The sequence below is a fragment of the Sitodiplosis mosellana genome, unplaced genomic scaffold (assembly GCF_009176505.1).
Source record: "Sitodiplosis mosellana isolate CC-2019 unplaced genomic scaffold, AAFC_SMos_1.0 Smas_scaffold_3, whole genome shotgun sequence".
NCBI lineage: Eukaryota > Metazoa > Arthropoda > Insecta > Diptera > Cecidomyiidae > Sitodiplosis > Sitodiplosis mosellana.
This window is the reverse complement of record NW_022595246.1, coordinates 1,781,314-1,802,482: the sequence shown is the minus strand read 5'-3', so window position 1 is coordinate 1,802,482 and position 21,169 is coordinate 1,781,314. Positions and strand designations below refer to the sequence as shown.

Below are 21,169 nucleotides of genomic sequence, written 5' to 3'. Positions count from 1 at the left end.
CAGTTCAACCTGAACAAGCCACTCAATATACAAATGCTTCAAGTTTTTCAAGCGAATCGTTTTGCCGTTAAAATTACTGAAAAAATTCTGATTTACAATTAATTCAAGATTTTCGAGTTGTTGCAAACTTTCATTAACACTTTGAAGAGAATTTACATCGACGGCTAGAAAAGTTCCGTATATCTTCATCCGTAAAAATGTCAACTGTGGATTCAGCAGTAATGTATCGGTAATATACTGTCTGAGTGGTTTATTTCCTTGCAACAAACAAAGAGTCAAATCCAAATGTTGCAAATGTGGGTAATGGCGTGCAGTGAACCCATCTTGAAGCAACAAGGACCGCCCATAAGAATGTATTTTTAGTTCACACATGTTTGGGAATAGTCTAAGGAGGCATTCACCATCCTTTGGACAACAACCCTTGATGACAATCTTTTCAACTCTGCCAAACGGATTCTTAAATTGGTTCAACTCATGCAATACTTTTATTTCAATTTCGGTTAGAATTCCAGCACAAAACTCGTTAATGTGATGAATAATGCATTGATAAAAACGAAAATACTTTTCTTTGCCGACGAATTCGATTTCAGATATTGAGCATCCAAAACCGCGTAGAAATTGTAAAGCAGTTCTTAAATCGTTGATTTCAATGACATTCTCTTTGATTGCAAACAGTCTATCTTGAGACAAACGTATATCGACAAACTGAACGGCCTTTCGACCGTATTTTTGTACAAAGACAATGTTGACTCCATGTCGTAGGTGAGCATTGGAACAAGCCACATTCAGAAGATCAGTGAATTCCAAATGCTTTAAAACCGCTTCAAGACAGTCAATATTTAGATCCGTTATTTTCGTGGTTCCATTCATGATTCCTGTTATGCAAATTAAACTTCGAATTAATGTTCTATAATTTTCTACTTTCGTTAAAATATTGCAATCAATACAATCATTAAAAATATTGTTTCGGAAAAAATCACAACAAATTACGGTAAGAATAGAGATGATAAAAGACGGTTCTTTACTCAAACACTTTTTTGCTAAACTAAAAATGAAATCCAAACATCTCGCAATTTTTGATTCAAACTTACTTTAAATTTATATATCCGTAGACTTCAATGCTACTTTTGTGTGAACAACCAATTGATATTCACTTAGACCGTCTTATAACTTAGGTTAAACTAGAAACAAAGTGCTATTATTCGATCGAATGCAAGTTATTAATTGAAACACAGGTGATGCAAATTACTTCTCGATTCGAGAATCTCGAACTGCCAACAACAATCAAATGAGTATCGTTCTCCAGATGTTTGGTCTCTTGTACCTTTTTCGTCATACACTATGGCACAAAAAATCATCTGCAAAAATTGGATAAATAACGAGCCTTTTTCACCCATACATAAAAAGAGACACCATTAGATCACTTGCAAAATTGCTAGACGCATAAGTATGAATTCCAAGAAAGTCACACCTAAATTATAGTTTTATGGAAAATCCGACCTTTTTTGCCGATGCGATTAAAGTAAAAAAAAAACAATGATTCGAAATGTAAATGCAGGTGTTTAACTCATTTTTTACAGAGTGTTGATACAAGATGTTCGGAAAATCGAACGAGTGATAGAAGGTAGATCAATCTGTTATAATTCCCAAAATCTTGCTTAAAATATCAACCCATAGCATTTTTTTGTTTGCTCATTTGGAGAGTGACAGACTGTGTATTCACAAACTAATATTTTCACGTATATTTCAATGATCATACTTATTTTTCAAGCATATACGGTGTATGCATAATTAAGATATTTCAAAGCTATTCACACTTCCTTCCAGAAACCCTATTGCAAACAAAAGCAAGTTATTTTCCCTAAATTTTTAAAATACGTCGTTCCAACTGAACTATGTTATATTCATTGATCGACACCAGCCAGCCAACATTCAGTCGCATCTGTAAATGTTGATAGTCAGAGTGTTGGTTGAGTCCGAAACGGAACGATTTCAATGACTTGAACATCTGCATAAAATCAAGTGCTTCTTCAACGGAAAATTTGATCCAAGAAAAGTCCATCTCCGACTGCAGCAAAGGCAGAACTTTTGCGATGCCTCTCCATCGATGTAAAGCTTCTTCGTTGGGAAACCGATTTGTGATTTTCAATTCCTTAATCGATGGATGTTTTTCGATAAATTCATAAAAGCGTTCATCCAATGGCCCGTATGACGAAAGTGATAACGATTCCAGTTTGTCGAATGAGAATGGAATGATAGGATGCACTTCAGGAATATCAAAACCATAAATTTCCAAATGTTTTACGCTCTTCAGATGCACCATTGCACCGTTGAAATTATGGAAGAAATGAAAACTAAACGTGAGTTCGAGATTCTCAAGATTTTGCAAGAATCCACTTGATTCCTGAAAAAATGTCAAATCGATTGGCGTGCACAATTGTCTTACACGCAAAGTCTTCAGCTGTGGATTCAAGCGTAGTGTGGCCATCACATTTTTTCTGCATGCAATGTTTTCTCTTGTTGTGCTCGAACTTATCTCCAAATGTTCCAGGCGAGGGAAATGACTGGCTGTACATCCATTGTATAATAGTGTGGAGCACATGCTGGGACAGAGCTTGAGCTCTCGCACCTTAGGGAATACTCTTTTGATCCATTCTTTTTCAGCCGAACAACTTTGCAAATAAACGTCTTCAACTTTGGTAAATGGCGTCGTGAAATATTTTAAACCATCTTCTGAACAATTTCTCACACCAATACGGGTTATGGCCTCGGCGCAGTATTCATTTATATAAGCAATAATGTGAAGATCAAATTCAGATACATCCTCTTGGAATCTGTACAAGACCATTTCAGAAATTTGAGCACCAAAACAGCGTAAACACTTTAAACCAGTCCTTAAATCATTGATGTCGATGAAGTACTTGCCACTTTGAAGCAATGGCTTTGGCGATAAACGAGTCTCACCAAATATAAACTTCTTTTTACCATACTTGCGATTAAATATGAGTGTGGCGGCGTGGTTTAATTGTTTGTTGGAATCAGCTGCGTTTAGAAGATCAATAAAGTTCAAACATTCCAATACTTTTTCAAGACAATCGACATTCATTTCAATGATTTTCATCATTCTATCCATGATTTCTGTTGAATAAAATTGAAATTGGTGTTAAAGCCTAAAAAATTGTTTGCAATATTCATTTTAGTTTGACTAAAAATTGTTATCATTATTATCATAGGTATGTAAGACATTTATTACTGATTTTCTAACTAAATTTGAAATTAATTCGCTCCATCTTGAGATACTTTTGCAGAGTACTTACTTTAAATTGATATAAATCTTTGACTTGATGCTAAACTGAAAATAAAATGCAAAGTTGCAACTTTAACAATATCACAGCGCATATAAATCATGACTTGACCAACCAACAATCGACTGACTCCAAATTATCAGTTGCTTGGTGTTTTGTACCATTTTTTTTCGAGATAAAACATCGACAAACATCGAACAAAAATCAGTACCACTTATACCTGTGCATATAAACGGATACGGCATTAGAATATTTGCAATATATTTGGATGCAAACGTATACATCTGGCGACAATGAATTTCAAGGAAAATATACCTAAATAATTCCTATGAAAATTCAAACACTTCGCTCAGTTGTTCGCAAATGATAAGCGTAGCAACTAAACCAATCTTTGGCTCAACATGTGAAAAAAGGCGCTTTCAGTGACTGCATATACAAGCACCTAATGGTGTATTTTCCTGGAAATAAGATTTAAATATGGCTCAAAAACCAAAACTTCGCTCTCTTTATTGGGTAGTCAGTTTCGGATGAGCAGCGACAAAAATAATCCGTCTTTTTCGTGAAAATTTTGTTTACTTTGTTTTGTATTATAACTCCATTTCAGTCAACAGCATACAACAGTATATTATACACTTTTACTATAAATGACGAAAGCATGAACAAGTGTTGATATTTTTAACGGTAGTCTTGGAGCCGTCTGGTCTGCGATTATAAAAATCCGTTGCAGCTTTATTTATAGCATGTTTGTGTACATTTTATTGGCCAAGTTTGGCTGCCAGTGGAATTGTGACATTGAATATTGAAAAATAGTCTAAAAATAATTGTGATCTTTAGATTTCTTTCCATAGCGCATGGATTCCCACTCAAAAAGATTGACACATTTTTCTTTTTACGACTTGTTTTGTAGAATATTGAACAAAACAACTTTATTTTCTATTTCTTAGAATGAAAGTAGCGTAAAATTGTTTTAACTTCAAAAAATAAAACCAAAAGGCCATGTTTTTATTATTTTTTTTTAATGAATTTCAAAATTTGCTCTTAGTTTTTATCACATTTTATCAAATAGAAAACTCAATAAATAACTATAGACTTAGATCATCGAAATTCAGAAAAATCCAGATCTTTCTTCCTTTTTGGAACCATTAAATGCACTTTCTTTCTTCACATAAACAAATTATAATTATTTTTCTTCGTCTTTCACTTCTTCGTTGCTGGCGACATTCAAGTGAGCTGGTCCCGTTTGTTGGATTGGAATATGGTGAACTTTGCCTTCAACGGCCGGTGTTGGTGATGGTGCTGTGATCGTTAAAATGCCATCCGATGAAAGAGTTGACGTTACATCTTCAATCTTGAATTCTTGTGGCAGCGTATAGCGTCGGGTGAATTCGCGTGAAATGTAACCATGATCATCTTCTTTTTCCTCGTGCTTTGCATGAACAATAACGGTGTTATTCTCAGTTTTCACTTCAATTTCTTTGGGTAGAAAATGTTGAACATCAACACACACTTGAAAGCCGTCCTTGTCCATTTTAGCTCCATGTTCCAATTTGCTAAAATCGGGAAAATGTTGGTTCAAAATAGCGGCAGGACTGCCTAATGCCGATCGCAAAGCTGGAAAATCGGTTGGTTTGAACCACCAGTCAAGCGATAATGGTGAACGATGGCAGCCTGGACGATTACAAGATGGATGAACGTCGTCAAAAATATGTGGCAATAGAGACATTTTTTCAAAGTTTACTTTAATTTCACTTTACACTTTGAAATTTGAGAGGAAATAATGGCGTTTCGTTAACGATTCGTATAAAACTGACGAGTCGTGCGTTACTACATGGCTTATTTATACGCATCGCTACATTTTAGAATATTATTTACGCGGATTCATCGGCAGAACCGATTCAAAATACTGATGATGTGGCGTACGCGATGAGTCACTCCGAAATGTCGCTTTATTTCTGTATCATTCAGACATTTGATGCATCGCGATTCTAGAAGATACACGTTGATTGAATCATTGAAGTCGAAAAAAAGCCATTTACAAATAAATATTTACAAAGTTTTCAAGATCAATAAGTCTAAAATTAGACTTTGTAATACGATTGGAATTCGGATAAGAAGAAAAATATTTTTCATTTTCGAATGTTCCACAGTCTTCGGTCAACAATTTTTTTGGTGCATATGTTTTGCCAAATTTTCGTACATTGGTTCAAAATGTCTTTATGTTTGCGGTTTTGCGTCAGCTGTTTGAGAGTTATTCAATAAACACATGCATCCTTATTCCACTTTACCGTTGCTCCCTACTTGAAATGAAACGATAACGGCCTGAGCCAAACAAGCGTGAATTTTTATCAACACGACAACCAAAACAATGAAAGTGATACGGAATGTAAACAAAGTTCAAAAATATTGCATTGCGTCCGGGTTGTTGACGAAAAATTCACAAAATTTCTAGAATGCCAAAATGCTATTCAATTGACGATAGCAAGCGGCGTATAAATACGACACCGCATCGCACTGTGCGTCAGTTGAATGCAAATCGCAACAAAGTTAACATAAATCAAAGCTTTCAAAGCTATTTACGAGCAATCACAAGTGATAGTTGAAATTAAAGTGTGAACAATGTCGCTTATTCCATACATTTTCGACGATTTTCTACCGTACCACCACGATCTCCTTGGTTTGGAATTATATCTAAGGGATTTGTGGACAACACCAGCGGAACGTTCACTTTGGCGATCGCTTCGGACTCCACTCGGACATTTGAAGTCGCAACTGGCCCATCAGCTGCACATCGGCAAGGATGGTTTTGAAGTAAAACTTGACGCTGAACACTTCAAACCGGAGGAAATCACCGTAAAAGCCGTCGACAATTCGATCATCATTGATGCCAAACATGAGGAAAAGAAAGATGAAGTCGGATCCGTTTCCAGACACATCATTCGACGATATGTTTTGCCGAAAGGATTCAAGCCAGAGCAAGTCATTTCAAATCTATCATCCGATGGATTGTTGACGATCAAATGTCCGAAATCCGAAACCACCGAAGGAGCTATTGTACGACACATTCAAATTCAACCAACTGGACCTGCTCGATTGACCGTTGGAAAAACCAGCGATGAGGAGAAAGAAGAAGCAGCTATAGAAGAAACTGAAGAAAAAACTGAAGAAAAAAGTGCAGAGAAAACAGATGAGAAGAAATAATGTGAAAACTCAAGTGGATCAGCTTATTGGCATTTTATTCACTAGAATTTTTATTGTATTCATTTGAAGAGTTACATAAAATGTTTTGATAAACGGAAATGTTGTATGTGTGTTTTTTTACAATTTTTTTTTGTTTAGGATTCTTTTCTGATACATTTTTGCAACTTTGACTTTGTGTTTCATTCAATGGATCTCATTGGTTTGACCAAGTTACAGCTGAGTCTTGAAAACTTTGGATAAATGAATCATGAACTATTGCGAAAAAGTTGAATAGTTTACCACTTAATATTGGCAGATTATTGCGCATTGTTTGGATGAAAAAGTTCGAACTAAGTTTTTTTTTTCACGTTCACTTTAGAAAAATATGAGATTGATATTCAATAAATATGAAAACTATTTTGACCAAAAGTCTTCGCTTACTGTCGATGTTTTTTTTTCTCAAGTTTTAAAAATAATGAATGATTTGATCGAGATTGATGTCGTCGAATTGTATTTTTTATGGGTTACGAATTGTTGAGTCTTTCCATTTGATTGATATTGAATTATTTTTCTTCATGTTTTCAATATGTTTTGTTGAATCTTAAAAATAAATCCTATTCTTTTTTGTTACGAAGAAAGAGAAATACGTTTAACAAAGTTGTATCAAATAATTGTATGGAATTCAAAAGAGATATGCTGCGATAGCAGTAACGACGATTCGGTTAGGAAGTTTTTTTTCCCTCAAAATGATAAACCGATCCTTAGACTTCAAGGTATGGCTTATGTTTTTAACCAGTTCATACTGACGCTATTTTTGACAAATTCAGCGGTGACTGGAAAAACGAATCTGTTATAAACCTTGTCTTCGCCGTAATATTGAGGATAAATGGAAATGGCCAATGTAATCGATACATCCGGGAACATTTGAAGGATGTATTGTAGGGATGATCGATGAAAAACGTCACATTTATTATCGCTGATTGCTATCTGAATTGACTTGATGTCAATGCAGTTTGCTTTGACACTGCGAAGCATATTTATCATACGATTATTATAGCTAGTAGAATGGACAACCAAATTGACAATTTTTGTGCAGTGTTCAAATAAGTACCCATAAGCATTTTCGATACCAGGAATGATGAGACATAGAGTGGTCACGTTGTGGCAACGGGAAGCGATGCTGACAAGCTTCATAAGTTGTTGATTGGTGATGTTATTGACGAATTCTCGATCTGTATTGATAACCATATTTTCCACTGATAGTTCCTGCAACTGATGACATACGCTATCACTCAATTCCCTGAGAAATGTTTCAACGCTATCGTTGTAACAACCAAACTGTAGGATGAAAAATTAACAGCGATTAATGATCACATAACTGGACTAGCAAATATTTATAACGATGTGAAAATAATAATCGATCTAATTACCTTAAACACAGACAGCTGTCGGAACAAATCATGAAAATTCACGGTGTGTGCGAAAGCGGTGTCGCGCATTTCGTCTTTTAATTGGTGTACTTTCAGATATGTCAGCATGGGGCACTCAAAAGAACGCAGAGCTCTTGGTGTGCATTCGATGAACATCAATTTTTCGAGTTTGGGCCATGAAAAACTGATTCGATAGATGTCGTGCTTCTGAACAACTGCCATGTTGAGTTCAATCAAATTTGTGCAGTATCGATTGATGAGTTTCCAATGTTCAAAGCTGAGCTTATGCATCACAATCATTTGACGAATGGATGGAGCCAAAGACTGAAAATCATGCTCATCGACGTAATTGGACGAAGACACATGGAATATAATAGGTGAATTTGATAGATGAACTTTCACGGCTTTTTGTGTTTGTGTGCATGTATTGTACAGTGCAGCCTGTGCATCCATGTCGAGATAGCTAATGATTTCCTCCAGGCATTCGTCACGCAAGTCCAATAGTGTAAGCTTTGTTTGATTGTCCATCGGGTCGTAGCCACTCCAGTAAACGATTGAATTTCCACGACGCACCTCTCCTTGAGTGAAAACAGTCTCCTCACAATTACAGCAAGGTCGCAATTTCACCATAACTCGATTACGCGCAGTAATTTCAGCGATTTGAACGAGGAGGTTAAAGTCAAGGGGCCACTTTTTATTGATGGATGCACGATAATCGACAATAATTTCCAGTTCTGTTAGCTGCGAACAAATTGAAATGACCACAAGCAGATCGTAATCATCAATTCTAGCCCGATCTAGCGATAACGACGATAAGTTCGATAGCTGTTGGATCATCTGTTTGATATGCTTGGCTGTCAGAGTTGTTGCACACAAAGAGAGCGATTTCAATTGGCCAAAGCCGCACATGGCATCGATCATCTCATCGTTCCAATAAATATCAAAGTGTGCATTATCAATTTTCAATACTACGATATTTTTGCATCCTTCTGCAATGGATCGAAGCAAAGGTGTGTGGGGTTCATCGCGGAAAAAAACAAAAAGTGCTTCTAAGCTGCACAATTCAATGGGAGTCGTCGTATCAGAATATTCTAGATCTGCGTAACATTGAATTTGCAATTTCATCAATTGATCCAATTTCCCACTGAATGAATGGAGAGCTTTCGTAGCGTAGAAAAGGCCGGTCAAACAAAGTTTTTGCAATTGTCTGTTGTTATCAATAAATCTCTCAATTTGATTTGCTTTGAAGTTGTCTGCATAAAGTTCGATTAGGTTTGGATAGTTATGTTCAATCCATGAATAATTGTAGATCGACAAATCTACCAAGTGAAGATGCGTAAGTCTTGTTTTCATTCGTACGATTGTTGTGCTCAAATCAATATCATATTCATCAGTACCAGTAATCATAATCTTGACCAAAGTCGTGCAGTAACGTTGAATGAGGCCCATGATCCAATGGCTGTTCGCAACAGGAGATTTATCGATAAACTTGATCTTAACAGCAATCATATTTTCACCGAATATCGTGAAGAATGGACGGTACTGCTTGTGTTGTTCGGTCATGTTTGCTGGATAAACCTCTAATGCATAGTAGTCTTTGCCAGTAGCTCCGTTGTATTTTTTGGCGAATGCTTCTTTGGCGATGGCTTTAAAACGCTTGCAAACACGTGTCATATTCCAAAGAGTTGTGTCATTCAGATGGCTCATCAGCGGCAGTAATACTTCGTTTGGGAAATCAAACAGACCAGAGACATTTCCCTCAGAATCGATATCCATTTTGGTGTCCATCTGAAATATAACGCAAACGATTAGGTTCACAGATCTTTCTCAAGCAATATCCAGCTCGGTGGAATGTGATTTGTTCATGAAAAATATCAATTACTCATTTTGTCTTACGTTTGATGTACTGAATTTCAACCGGTTCTACTGTGTATCGATGATAGTTTTGCTTATTTTCCTCAAATGTCGAATAATGGATTTCTCTCAATGTACGATCACAGCAAATCAACCCAATATCATGAAATCGATCGATAGATTTAATAAACTGATGCAAAATGCGTATCCGTTCTAACTCATTAGAGTCACTTGTGCCAGAAATATCAAATTAGAAAATAGTCAAGTCCAAAACAAAAATTCAACTCGTAGTTTTGCTGACAATGCTATATTGCAGTTGCAATTTGATTTATGATGAATCATTCGTATGTTCTTGAATCGTGTTTAACACAATGCGTTCAATCACATGCATACTCACCCATTTGATCCGTTCAATGCCAAAACGTTCAAATAAATTCGTTGTATACAAGCGCATTTTTCGATCGAAGCCGATTGAATTGAGTGCGAAAAGAAATCAAAAACTCAAAATAAAATAGGTACACATTTTGAATACTCTTTTGAATTGAAGCACAAATGATGTCATTTTATCTGCTGAAAAATCATTGATGAATGAAAAGTCAATACGTTTTAGTTTGAAATTCCAGCGTATTTTCATTTAATTATCTTTAAGGAAGTGTTGATTTTCAATCATGTTCAATTCCTTTAACAATGTATTGAAAACAACATATTTCGAATGAGCTGCTCTGCGCAGTATTTCTTTATCTAGTTTAAGCAAACTTATTTGTCTTTTATTAATGATCACATGAAAGAATTTGAATTTAGACTTTAACAATAAAAAAATCCTTCTGAGTATACATTGTCTCAACTGAACGTCGCCGCTTATTTTAGATATAATCTTATTTTATGAAACATGTTTCTATGGATTTTTATTTCTCGCATTCGCATATCGATTCTATTTAGAATAGCTGAGCATTTCAATAGGAAAAATTAAGTGACGACGGGATATCTGCCGTTAGATCGACGGTGATTGGGAATATCGTTTTGCCATCACTGTAAAATAGTTCGACAACACCTTTCGGGAAGAGTCCGTAGACTTTCTTCAAGAAATTACGTTCGAATGCATTACTTTTTGGCTCACTGACTATTCCAATCGATTCGATTTGTTTGCAATTCTTCTTAATTTGTCCAAACATAGCTGCTGAGCTTTCATTGCAGCAGATTGATAAATGAACTAATTTTGCGCAATTTTCGAATATGAGCTGAGTGTTATTCTTTTCAACGCCGCGAACGAGAAGTCGTAATGTGGATAGGTTTCTAAACCGTGTGACGAGACGAACCAAGTGTTGATTCGATGGACCTCGCACCCTACGATAGTATGGAATAGAGCCATCTGAGTCTTCATCCTCTTCATCTTTCTTGTTCTTGGACTTATAGCCGCTGGTGATATTGCTAGCTTGTAGTTCTTGCATTTGCTGACAAATGTCATCATCTAAGCCCATCAGGAAACTGTCGACGCTGTCGTTGTAGCAACCAAACTGAAAATCGAACATTCAATGCTCATATTATGCTTTTACCAATGACTGGGACAAATAAACAAGTTAGTTTTTGTTCAGGTTCACTCACCTTCAACACGGTCAAATGTTTGAAGCAATTCTCGTGATCCAATCGCATGGGATGAGCGTCCAGCTCGATGTAACCAATCTCCAAATGCGTCAACTTCGGACAATCGAACCCGCACAAATTTTCATATCCTTCTGAATTGCATGATGTAATTTTGATTTTGTTTACGTTCGGCCATGGATGATTAAATAGATCGAAGATGTGTTCATCGATATTTTCTGCGTTCAATTCGACCAAGTTCGAGCAGTATTGATTGAGGTGCTTGTACAACTCGAATGCACTGATATAGTACGTTGCTTCCTGGTCCACTCGCTTGAAGCCTTCCTTAACTCGAACGCGATGAATGTACTGTCCCAACGTTTGAAATACATCCTCTTTGAGGGATCTCATACTCATCAGGCGAAGTGACACTTGGAGGGTGCTTTGCAAAACGATGTTCTTCACCGCCTGTTGTGTTCTTGTGCAGGTGTTGAACAAAGCGCTCTGATCGGTGATGTTCAACAGCGAAATGATTTTCTGGAGGCATTTCTCATTCAAATCCAGCAAATTGGCTCTTGAATGGCTGTGAATCGGATCATAGCCACTCCAAAACAAAACTGCGTCCCTATGTCGGACTTCACCATTGTGCGAAGTCAATCGATTTGACGGAGTGTTGAACGATTCCAGTGTGATTTTCAACGAATTGCGCTTAGTGATTTCGGCCAACTCAGCGATGAAATGATAGTCGAACTCAGGCCAATCATCATCATCGTCGAAGCTAATCTCCAGTTGTGACAATTTTATGCACATCCAGATGGTTTGCAACAAATTGTCGTAAATTTCGGAGTCATCGTCATCTTCAATATCAGCCAATTTCAGCTTTGATAAGTTTGGCAACTGTTCGACAATTTGCTTCAAATGTTTCAGTTTTAAATCGTACGCGGATATTTTGAGCGATTCCAATTTTTTAAATTGGCAAATTGTGATGAAAACACTTTCATCCCATGATCCGAACGCCCGCATGTCGATTTTCACCAGATTTTGACACGGTTTCATCGCTTTCAAAATCTGCATACATGATGCATCACTGGTAAATATCTGAAACGCTGTTAAACTGTCCATTTTAATTAAGCTCGATTGTTCCTCAAGATCTTCGGACCCATGGAAATTGAGACGCAGTGATTTTAATTTCGGTAACTTGGCGAATGCATAAACGAAATCCATGTTCGTCTCCATAAAATTATCTGATATGTTAAGTTCTTCCAATTGGGGATTTTTGCTGATGAACTGAATCAAATGCTTTTCCTCCCAATCTACATCGGACATATGAAAGCAAACCAGTCGAGGATAGGTGAATCGAGACCAGGATTGACTTAGCAACGTCATGTTCTCCAAATACAGGTGAGACAGTGATGGTACCCAACGAATGAACTCGGTCAAGTTGACCTTTCCTCCTCTAACAATGCAAAAATGGGTCAACGTTGTACAGCAATTTTGTATCTCATCAATGAGCCAGTGATTACGGTCGACCGTTGTGCCTGGTGGATCAGAATAATTGATGTGAATTGCGGCCATATTCTCTCCGAAAGTGGCAAAAAACGGGTGATATTCTGTCTTGTCTGCAATCGCATTCGTGCCATTGACTTCCAAATTGAAGAATTTGTCCCCATCGCCGGTATACTTTTTGCTGAATGCCTCTTTGGCAATGGCTCGGAATCGATGGCACACGAGCGTCATGTTGAACAGAGTCGAGTCATCCAAATGAATCATCATTGGCAGTAGAATTTCATCCGGCAAATCGTACAGACCAAATGCATTTGGTACGAAATCAACTTTCATTTTGGTTGTCATCTAAAATCCAATGTAGAATTCGGAATTTAGTAGCAATTGTATGGAACATAAGCATAATGCGCCAATGACAAGGCGAAAAATTGTGGTTATGTTTTAGAACGGAGCCAACAATGAAACAAACCCTTTCAGGTATTTTTTACACATAACAAATCTTTTATTGAAAATATTTTATTATGAAAAAAAATCAGCTCAATTTGTTCGTCTTACCTTCGATGCTGTGGATTTCAATGCTTTCTAATGTATCAGCAAAATTGTGACCGCTTTGGACAAACGTCAAACCATCGGAATTTCACAGTGCGCGAAGTCAACCAATCATTTCACTATCACAAACAAATCAACCTAATTAGTCTGAAGTTTTGCCACTCTTTTTACTGCAATCAAGTCTCTGACTTTAGCACTAAAAATATCTAATTGGAAAATGATCCGAATCGGAATAATTTCGTGTATAATGCAAATCTCAGTACCACCGGCTATGTTTGGGGTTGTGAGACGCTTTGAAATAAAGTCGTTGAATGTCTTGATGACGTGTGTTTGACATAACACGTTCAATCGCTTCAATACTCACCCGTTTGCATTCGTTCAATGCCAATGCTGTTTGAATTTTTGAATTTGGACTATGATATCTATGGGTGAGATTGAGAGTAGTGTATGTTTGATTGACTTTGTTACGAAAGAGAAGAGCAAGTTTCTGTCGACTTAAAAATGGTTAAAAGCGAGTATGTTCGTTTTTAGCGGGTCCTCGCGGTTTTTCACGGTTTCCGCGGAACTGATAAGAGATAACAACTTGGTGTCTTCGGCAAAGTTGTAGCACTCGAGGTCTTCTATAACATCGCTGAAGACAGTTATCTCTTATCTCTTATCAGTTCCGCGAAAAGCGCGAAAAATGATAAGAAAAAAAAAGTTCTATATAAAATTTGCTTTTTTATGTGCGCGATTTGCGCGCAACTGATAAGAGATAAGAGATAACTTTCTTCAGCTTAGTTATAGAAGACCTCAAGTACTACAACTTTGCCGAAGACACTATGTTGTTATCTTTTATCAGTTGCGCGAAAACCATGAAGACCGCGGAGGCTAGACGGTACTACAACATACTCTACTTTAACGCCAACAGAATCATCAGAAAACATACTCGCCTTTTCAAAAATAAAAATCGAAGAAAAAACATACTCCACTCTCAATCTCACCCATAGATATCTGATTGGTGATTTTTTATGATGATGATAATTGCATATTTGTTTCTTCGGTGTATTTGGTTCGCAAATAGATTTCATTTTATTTAAATGATTACAAATGTGTTGCATAGAAATGGGAAATACTAAATTAATTCTAAATTATCTCTGTTATTGTTCAAAAAACAGATAGAAATATTTGTATTGATGTATTTCAGAAATATTTCAAGAAAATTAACCGCTTAGAAGCGTAAACAATTTTGAATCAATTCAACAGAAAGTGGAAAAACCAATCCGCTATCGAGAAATGCTACTGTAATTGATACACCTGGGAACAATCGAAGGATATTTCCTAGCACTCTTCGATGATAGGCATAAATTCGACCATCACCAAACACCATTTGAACAGATTCGATTTCTTTGCAGTTGGTTTTGAGACTGCCTAACATAGCTTGCGAACAATATGCGTTTTCATCACAGGATACACTAAAATGGGCCAATTTTGTACAGCTCTCGAACAAAAATCGCATATCTGTACGCATAATGGCAGGAATGATGAGGCGCAGGGTGGTCAGGTTTCGGTATCGAGAAATGATATTGATAAGTTTGATGCAGCATTCTGTGGATACTCCACGCTCCTGTTCGATTTCTAGCGCGAAGGTGGAACCTTTCAACGATAGCTCCTGCAACTGGTAGACAGCACTCTCATTGAGTGCCATGAGAAATTGTTCAACATCGTCATTGTAATAGTTGAACTGAAAAATAAGAATACAACTTCTGTAATCTGCTAGTATAAAAACACCTTGAGAATTCATTATTTTGAACAGGATTACTTATAACAAAAAAGAGACTGTGTTACCTTTAGAGCAGTCAAGTGTTGAAATTTATCAGTAAAATCCAAAGTATGCATCCAATTCTCGTAATATGAAGAAATGAAAAACACTTCCAAATGCGTCAACAATGGACAGTCGAAAAAGCGCAGATCCGTTGCTGAACAGCATTGAAGCGTCAATTTTCGGAGATTCGACCATAACAAACTCGTTTGATATATGATTGGATTCTGTGGGAATGCCATGCATAATTCATTCAATCTTGTGCAATGAAGGTTTAAGTGCTCCCATTGTTCTATGCTGAGATCACGCTCCACTATCATTTGACGAATGGATGGAGCCAGGCATTCAAAGGAATGTTCGTCGATGGTGTTGGACAAATATTGCATGCCATAAACGTGCACATAGAATACCGTGTTTAATAGATGGTATTTTATGGCTCGTTGAGTTTTCGTGCATGTGTTATACAGTGCAGCCTGTGCATTCATGTCGAGATAGCCAATGATTTTCTCTAGACATTCATCACCCAAGTCCAATAACGTCTTTGCTTGATTATTAATCGGATCGTAGCCACTATGAAAAACGGTTGAGTTTCCATAACGAACCTCTCCTTGAGTAGACACAATCTTCAGTTCTTGATGGTATGATTTCAGGGTAATCTTCATTCCTCGATTACGTTCAGTAGCCTCAGCAATTTGAGAGAGTAGATTAAAGTCAAGGTTGAATATTCTGGAAATTACATAATCTGTAGTAGAAGTAGGATCTAATTTGATACTCAGATTTGTTAACTTCGAACAAATCGCAATAACTTCCAGCAGGTTATTGTTAATATCGCCACCGGCATTATACAGAGTTATTGATGATAAGTTCGGTAGCTTTTGAACCATTTGCTTGATATAATTGACAGACAGATTTACTGCACATAGCTTCAGCGACTTCAATTGACCAAATTCGCACAAATGTTCAATTTTCTTGTCGTTCCAAATTATGCTTCCAGTCAAACTGTTATCGAGATGCAAGATTTCGATGTTTTTACATCCCATTGCAATCGATCGTAGCCATGATTCGCCGCTGGCATCAGAGAATTCAATTTCGAGTTTTTTCAATCGTTCGAGATATATCGGAGTAGTCATTAATGCGAATACACGATCGTTTTTTCTATAAATGCGCAAATATTCCAATTGATTCAATATTCCACTGCAGATTTGAAGAATGCTGTCCATGGCAAAGAAATCACCATCCAAGTGAATTTCTCGCAATTGTCTGTTGTTATCAATGAAATTTTTAACTTCGAATGGTGTCATTGCCCATGACCATGTTGTAACTTGTAAGTAAATCAATTTCGGGTGGTTATATTCAGACCATGAATGATTAGTTGTCGACACCCATTCCAATCGAAGATGCGTTAGAGTTGGTTTCGGCATTCGTGAGATTATTCCACTCAAATTGACCGAACCACCAATTACAGTAATCTTGGCCAAAGATTTACAGTACCGTTGAATGAGGCCCATGATCCAATGGCTGTTCGCATCAGGAGATTCATCAATAAACGTAATCTCGAGAGCAGTCATATTTGCACCGAACCTTGTGAAGAATGGACGGTACTGCTTGTGTTGTTCGGTCATATTTGCTGAGTGAACCTTCAATGCATAGTAGTCTTTGCCAGTATCTCCGTTGTACTTTTTGGCGAATGCATCTTGGGCGATGGCTTTGAAGCGTTTGCATACTTGTGTCATATTTAGGAGGTTTTTATCATTCAAATGTCCCATCACATGTAACAACAATTCGTCTGGAAAATCGTATAGGCCGAATACAGTTATCTCGGAATCATTCGCCATTTTAGTGTCCATCTGAAAATACATGGACATGCTTTGTTCTAATTGGATTTTTCAAGAAGAACCATAGTATTGCGTTCGATATGGTGAATTGTGTGGTTATGTCTCAAAGCATATGTAATCGACAACAAAATGTGCCTAACACATTATTATCCACATAATAAAACTTTCTATTTGAAAATATATCTTTAAAAGAATCATTCATCTTACCAAATATTATCAAATATTGTCAATTTGAAATGCGTCTTATTGTATCGGTAGATCTATCACTTTTCATGAGCTTTGAACCATTAGAATTTCATAATATGCTCAGTCAACCGAATTATTCTAAAATTATGAAGTCAAGGAATGAATTATGCAATTCAATTTAAAACTTTTACTCTTCTTACTTAAATGAATTCGTTGACTTGCTCAAAAATTATATTATTGAGAAAATGGTCGAATATGAAATATAAATTGCGTAAGAAAATGAAGCTCTCGCAGTCACAGGATATGTTGAAGTTGAGAAATACTCTGCATTGGCGGATTTGAATGTGTTAGTGAAGCGGGTTTGACATTCGCTTTAATATTCATTTGCAACGTTTGCAACGTTTGCATTCGTTCAATGCCAATCTGTTTGAACGTATGGTTTTTGATATGCAAATCATTTTATGTGCATTTTCCCGAAGAAAATCGTTTGAAATTGAAAGAAAGTTATAAGCCATTTGTTTTACAAACACACAAGTGACATAAATATATTTTTATTCCAAAAATTTATATTCAAAATAAATGCATAAAAAATGGTTGTATATTTAAAAGATCTTGAAGGGAACGACCACAACATCTTGGCACTTGATTTTTATGGTAAACTGCTTTTGATCAAATCAGGCGTGATTGGAAAAACAAAATTGATATCAACACATGCTGCTGAAAGTGATACATGTGGAAACGATTGGAGGATCGCTTGTAAAAATGCACGCTGGAAGACATTTGTTTTGGAGTCACGAATCACAATTTGAATGGATTTGATATCCTGGCAGCTTTCCTTGAGTTTGCGAAACATATGTTCCGAATTATATACGTCAATGCAGCAAATCGTGAAATGGGCCAGCTTTGTGCAGCTCTCGAACAAGAATTCCATGCCAGTGCTTGCAATATCAGGAATAATGAGACGCAAGATGGTCAGGTTTCGACATCGAATGATCGTATTCACAAGTTTCATGAGACGGTCTTTGGAAATTTTAAGCTCTAGCAATGCACTAGATTTCCCAATGGAAAATTCTTGCAATTGTTGACAAAAATTGTCGTCCAAACCCATGAGAAACTTCTCAGCACTCTCATTGTATGTTCCAAACTGAAAAATGAAATTTTGTAATGTATTGTCAACTGAAACTGTTCCGTTGTTACACAAAATGTTAAATGATTACCTTCAGTACAGTCAACTGTCGGAACCAATCGCTAAAATACAAGGCCTTGGCCGAATTGATGGCCGTGTTTTCAAATTCGTGCACTTCCAGATGTGTGAGCATTGGGCAGCCGAAGGAACGTAGTATTCTTGGTGAGCATTTGGTTAGCGTCAACTTTTGGAGCTTCGGCCACACAAAATTCTATCGATATAAGTCGCGATTGTGAGAGTATGCCATGTTCAATTCAATCAAACTCGTGCAATGTAAATTTATGTGTTCCCATTGTTCCAACCTGAGGTCACGTATCACAATAATTTTGTGAATGGATGGAGCCAGTGATTGAAAAGCATCTTCGTCAATGGCGTTGGATAAATCGGGCACATGAAATACTGTGGTAGATAGATGGTCTTTTATGGCTCGTTGAGTTTTCGTGCAAGTGGTGTACAGTGCAGCTTGTGCATTTATGTCGAGATAGCCAATGATTTTCATCAGACATTCATCGCTCAAGTCCAATAGCGTCTTTGTTTGATTGTCAATCGGAACGTAGCCACTCCAATAAACGATTGCATTTTCACAACGCACTTCTTCTTGAGTGAAAAAAATCTTCTTTGGCTTATCGCCAAATTCCAAGGTAACCTTCAATGGGAAATTGTGCAATGGATCATTCTTATCAGAAATATAATGACCAGCTGGTGCGTAAAACTTACTTTCATCGATGTGTTACGATCGGTTGTTTCAGCAATTCCGCAAAGAAACTCTGAGTTTAAATGCGGCATGACAAGTGATTCGGAATGCAATTCAATGCTGTTCAACTTTGAACAAATCGAAATGATCTGCGGTATCTTGTCATGTATCTCATCCGCATCGGAAAGCGTAAGCGATGTCAAATTCGGCAACTTTTGTACGATTCGTTTGATATGCTTAACGGTGAGATGTGTTGCACAAAGCTGAAGTGATTTTAGTTTGACGAATTCACAAATGGCATCAATTTTCTCTTCGTTCCAAACCAAACAGTCCGCTTCATCTTCAATCTCCAACTGTTCGACGTTTTTGCATCCTTTTGCGATCGACTGTAGCACCGGCTCACATGTCTCATCATTCAGATGAATTTCGAGCTCTTGCAGCTGTCTTAATTCAATGGTGATCGATTTTTCCGGTGATTCCTGATATTCATAACATTGAATCGTAAGCCGTTTCAACTCGTTTAATTTGCCACTTATTGCTTCGAGAATATCAATACCGATAAATTCACCCACGAGACGTAGCTCTTCCAATTGTCGATTGTTTCCAATGAATTTTTCGATTTTTTCTTGATCAATATTCGCTTCAACGGCATGGAAGCAAATCAATTGCGAATATTCATAATCGGCCCATAAGTAATTAGACACCGACATCGATTCCAAAGCGAGATGCGTCAGTGTGGGTTTCGGTAGCCAGAAAATGATTCCCGTTAGATCGACATCACCACGATAAACTACAAGCTTCGCCAACGATGTGCAATATCGTTGAATTAGCCCATTGATCCAATGGTCTTTGACATTTTCAGCGTCATCAAGAAAGCGGATTTTGATAGCAATCATATTTTCTCCGAACGCACTGAAGAACGGATGATATTGTTTCAGCTGCTCGTTCATGTTTGCCGAGTAGACTCTCATTCCATAGAAATCATCTTTGGTTGTTCCATGGTACTTTTTTACGAATGCTTCTTTTGCAATTGCCTGAAACCGCTTGCACACGCGTGTCATGTCCAGCAAAGTTGTGTCGTTTAAAGTGATCATCAGTGGCAGTAACACTTCGTCCGGCAAATCATACAAGCCTGGGTTTACAATGACTTGGTTGTTCATTTTTGAACGATTCCTGTAATTTCAATCAATTATTCAGTACTATGTCTGAAATGAATATACAAAGACAAATCGATTCCGAAGAAAACATGTGGAGACATGAACGTCAAATCGGTAAAAAATGCAACACATTTTATATCCAAGTCAAAATCCAATCAGTTCAAATTCATTTACCTTTCGAGTGCATTAACAGCTGACTTTTGATTGGTGATGATTAAATCGACACTTTTTACTCCTTACTTTTTGATGCCACCGATTTAATGTTTCTTTCCCGTAGTTTATATGCTCTTCAGCGAATAATGAGCACCGGTTTGTGGTGTGTATTTGAATTATATGTTTCGGTTGCAATCTGTCTGTTGATTTCGGTTGCAATCGGAGCATTCTGTCAATCTATTGAGCGCCAAATGTCAAACTCATCTCAAACACACTCAAGTCGGTGCCACACAAACAGAGTTATTCATTAGTATTTGTTCTCGATTGGTTTCATTCAACACAATACCCAATGTATCTTGTAGAGATGATTCCATGAGGCACAGGAGACATAATGAACAATAATATTTTTCGGAATAAAAATGATTGTTACAGATTTAAATTTTTTTTTGATGAATCAACCGAAAAATAAGAAAAAGTTCAACATATAAGCAACTCAACGATGAATTTCACAATGCGACGAAATATTTCATAATGAGAACATTTAAAGCATAACTGTTTACAAACTACTGTACTACTACAGCAGACTGTATCGCCGCCCAATACAATGACACAATTCAAACTTTTTTGATGAGAAACGAATTTCGCCAATCCAACGATGTATTTCATCATTCGCAGCGCTGCTAAAAGAATTGCACAATAAGACATGAAAATTGCTAAGGACTTACCTTTCTGTCTACTGTATGACTTTCATTTGCTGTAAA

General features: G+C 36.9%; 6 protein-coding genes across 11 annotated transcripts; 1 reads left to right on the top strand and 5 right to left on the bottom strand.

Moving 5' to 3' along the window:
* Window positions 1-1,732: 1,732 nt before the first annotated feature.
* LOC129565504 (uncharacterized) lies at window positions 1,733-4,112 on the bottom strand. The gene is made up of 2 exons (XM_055440464.1): window positions 3,318-4,112; window positions 1,733-3,138 (listed from the first exon to the last, which is right to left on the bottom strand). Exon 2 carries the CDS (start codon window positions 3,131-3,133, stop codon window positions 1,862-1,864), a length of 1,272 nt encoding a protein of 423 aa, XP_055296439.1. The 5' UTR covers window positions 3,134-3,138; window positions 3,318-4,112; the 3' UTR covers window positions 1,733-1,861.
* A 188-nt stretch (window positions 4,113-4,300) lies between these two features.
* LOC129565506 (heat shock protein 23-like) lies at window positions 4,301-5,123 on the bottom strand. Its single transcript, XM_055440466.1, has one exon. It carries the CDS (start codon window positions 5,026-5,028, stop codon window positions 4,486-4,488), a length of 543 nt encoding a protein of 180 aa, XP_055296441.1. The 5' UTR covers window positions 5,029-5,123; the 3' UTR covers window positions 4,301-4,485.
* Window positions 5,124-5,816: 693 nt separating this feature from the next.
* LOC129565505 (heat shock protein 27-like) lies at window positions 5,817-6,606 on the top strand. Its single transcript, XM_055440465.1, has one exon. The coding sequence runs from the start codon at window positions 5,922-5,924 to the stop codon at window positions 6,501-6,503; it is 582 nt and encodes a 193-aa protein (XP_055296440.1). The 5' UTR covers window positions 5,817-5,921; the 3' UTR covers window positions 6,504-6,606.
* LOC129565503 (uncharacterized) lies at window positions 6,522-10,136 on the bottom strand. Of its 2 annotated transcripts, XM_055440463.1 has the most exons (4): window positions 9,809-10,112; window positions 7,913-9,700; window positions 7,594-7,820; window positions 6,522-7,506 (listed from the first exon to the last, which is right to left on the bottom strand). In XM_055440463.1, the coding sequence occupies exons 2-4, from the start codon at window positions 9,698-9,700 to the stop codon at window positions 7,263-7,265; spliced, it is 2,259 nt and encodes a 752-aa protein (XP_055296438.1). In that variant the 5' UTR covers window positions 9,809-10,112; the 3' UTR covers window positions 6,522-7,262. The 2 variants fall into 2 exon arrangements, with proteins under 2 accessions (XP_055296438.1, XP_055296437.1); XM_055440462.1 differs by having other exon boundaries at window positions 6,522-7,820; window positions 9,809-10,136.
* Window positions 10,137-10,370: 234 nt separating this feature from the next.
* Window positions 10,371-13,792, bottom strand: LOC129565502 (uncharacterized). The gene is made up of 3 exons (XM_055440460.1): window positions 13,403-13,792; window positions 11,369-13,195; window positions 10,371-11,280 (listed from the first exon to the last, which is right to left on the bottom strand). Exons 2-3 carry the CDS (start codon window positions 13,193-13,195, stop codon window positions 10,720-10,722), a joined length of 2,388 nt encoding a protein of 795 aa, XP_055296435.1. The 5' UTR covers window positions 13,403-13,792; the 3' UTR covers window positions 10,371-10,719.
* A 651-nt stretch (window positions 13,793-14,443) lies between these two features.
* LOC129565496 (uncharacterized) lies at window positions 14,444-21,160 on the bottom strand. 5 transcript variants are annotated; one of them, XM_055440447.1, is made up of 6 exons: window positions 20,430-21,160; window positions 19,122-20,271; window positions 18,436-19,050; window positions 17,419-18,362; window positions 15,224-17,356; window positions 14,444-15,119 (listed from the first exon to the last, which is right to left on the bottom strand). In XM_055440447.1, the coding sequence occupies exons 5-6, from the start codon at window positions 17,060-17,062 to the stop codon at window positions 14,607-14,609; spliced, it is 2,352 nt and encodes a 783-aa protein (XP_055296422.1). In that variant the 5' UTR covers window positions 17,063-17,356; window positions 17,419-18,362; window positions 18,436-19,050; window positions 19,122-20,271; window positions 20,430-21,160; the 3' UTR covers window positions 14,444-14,606. The 5 variants fall into 5 exon arrangements, 4 of the variants coding, with proteins under 4 accessions (XP_055296422.1, XP_055296423.1, XP_055296424.1 ...); XM_055440449.1 differs by having other exon boundaries at window positions 14,906-15,148; XM_055440448.1 differs by having other exon boundaries at window positions 17,419-19,050; window positions 20,430-20,694.
* Between the last annotated feature and the right edge of the window lie 9 nt (window positions 21,161-21,169).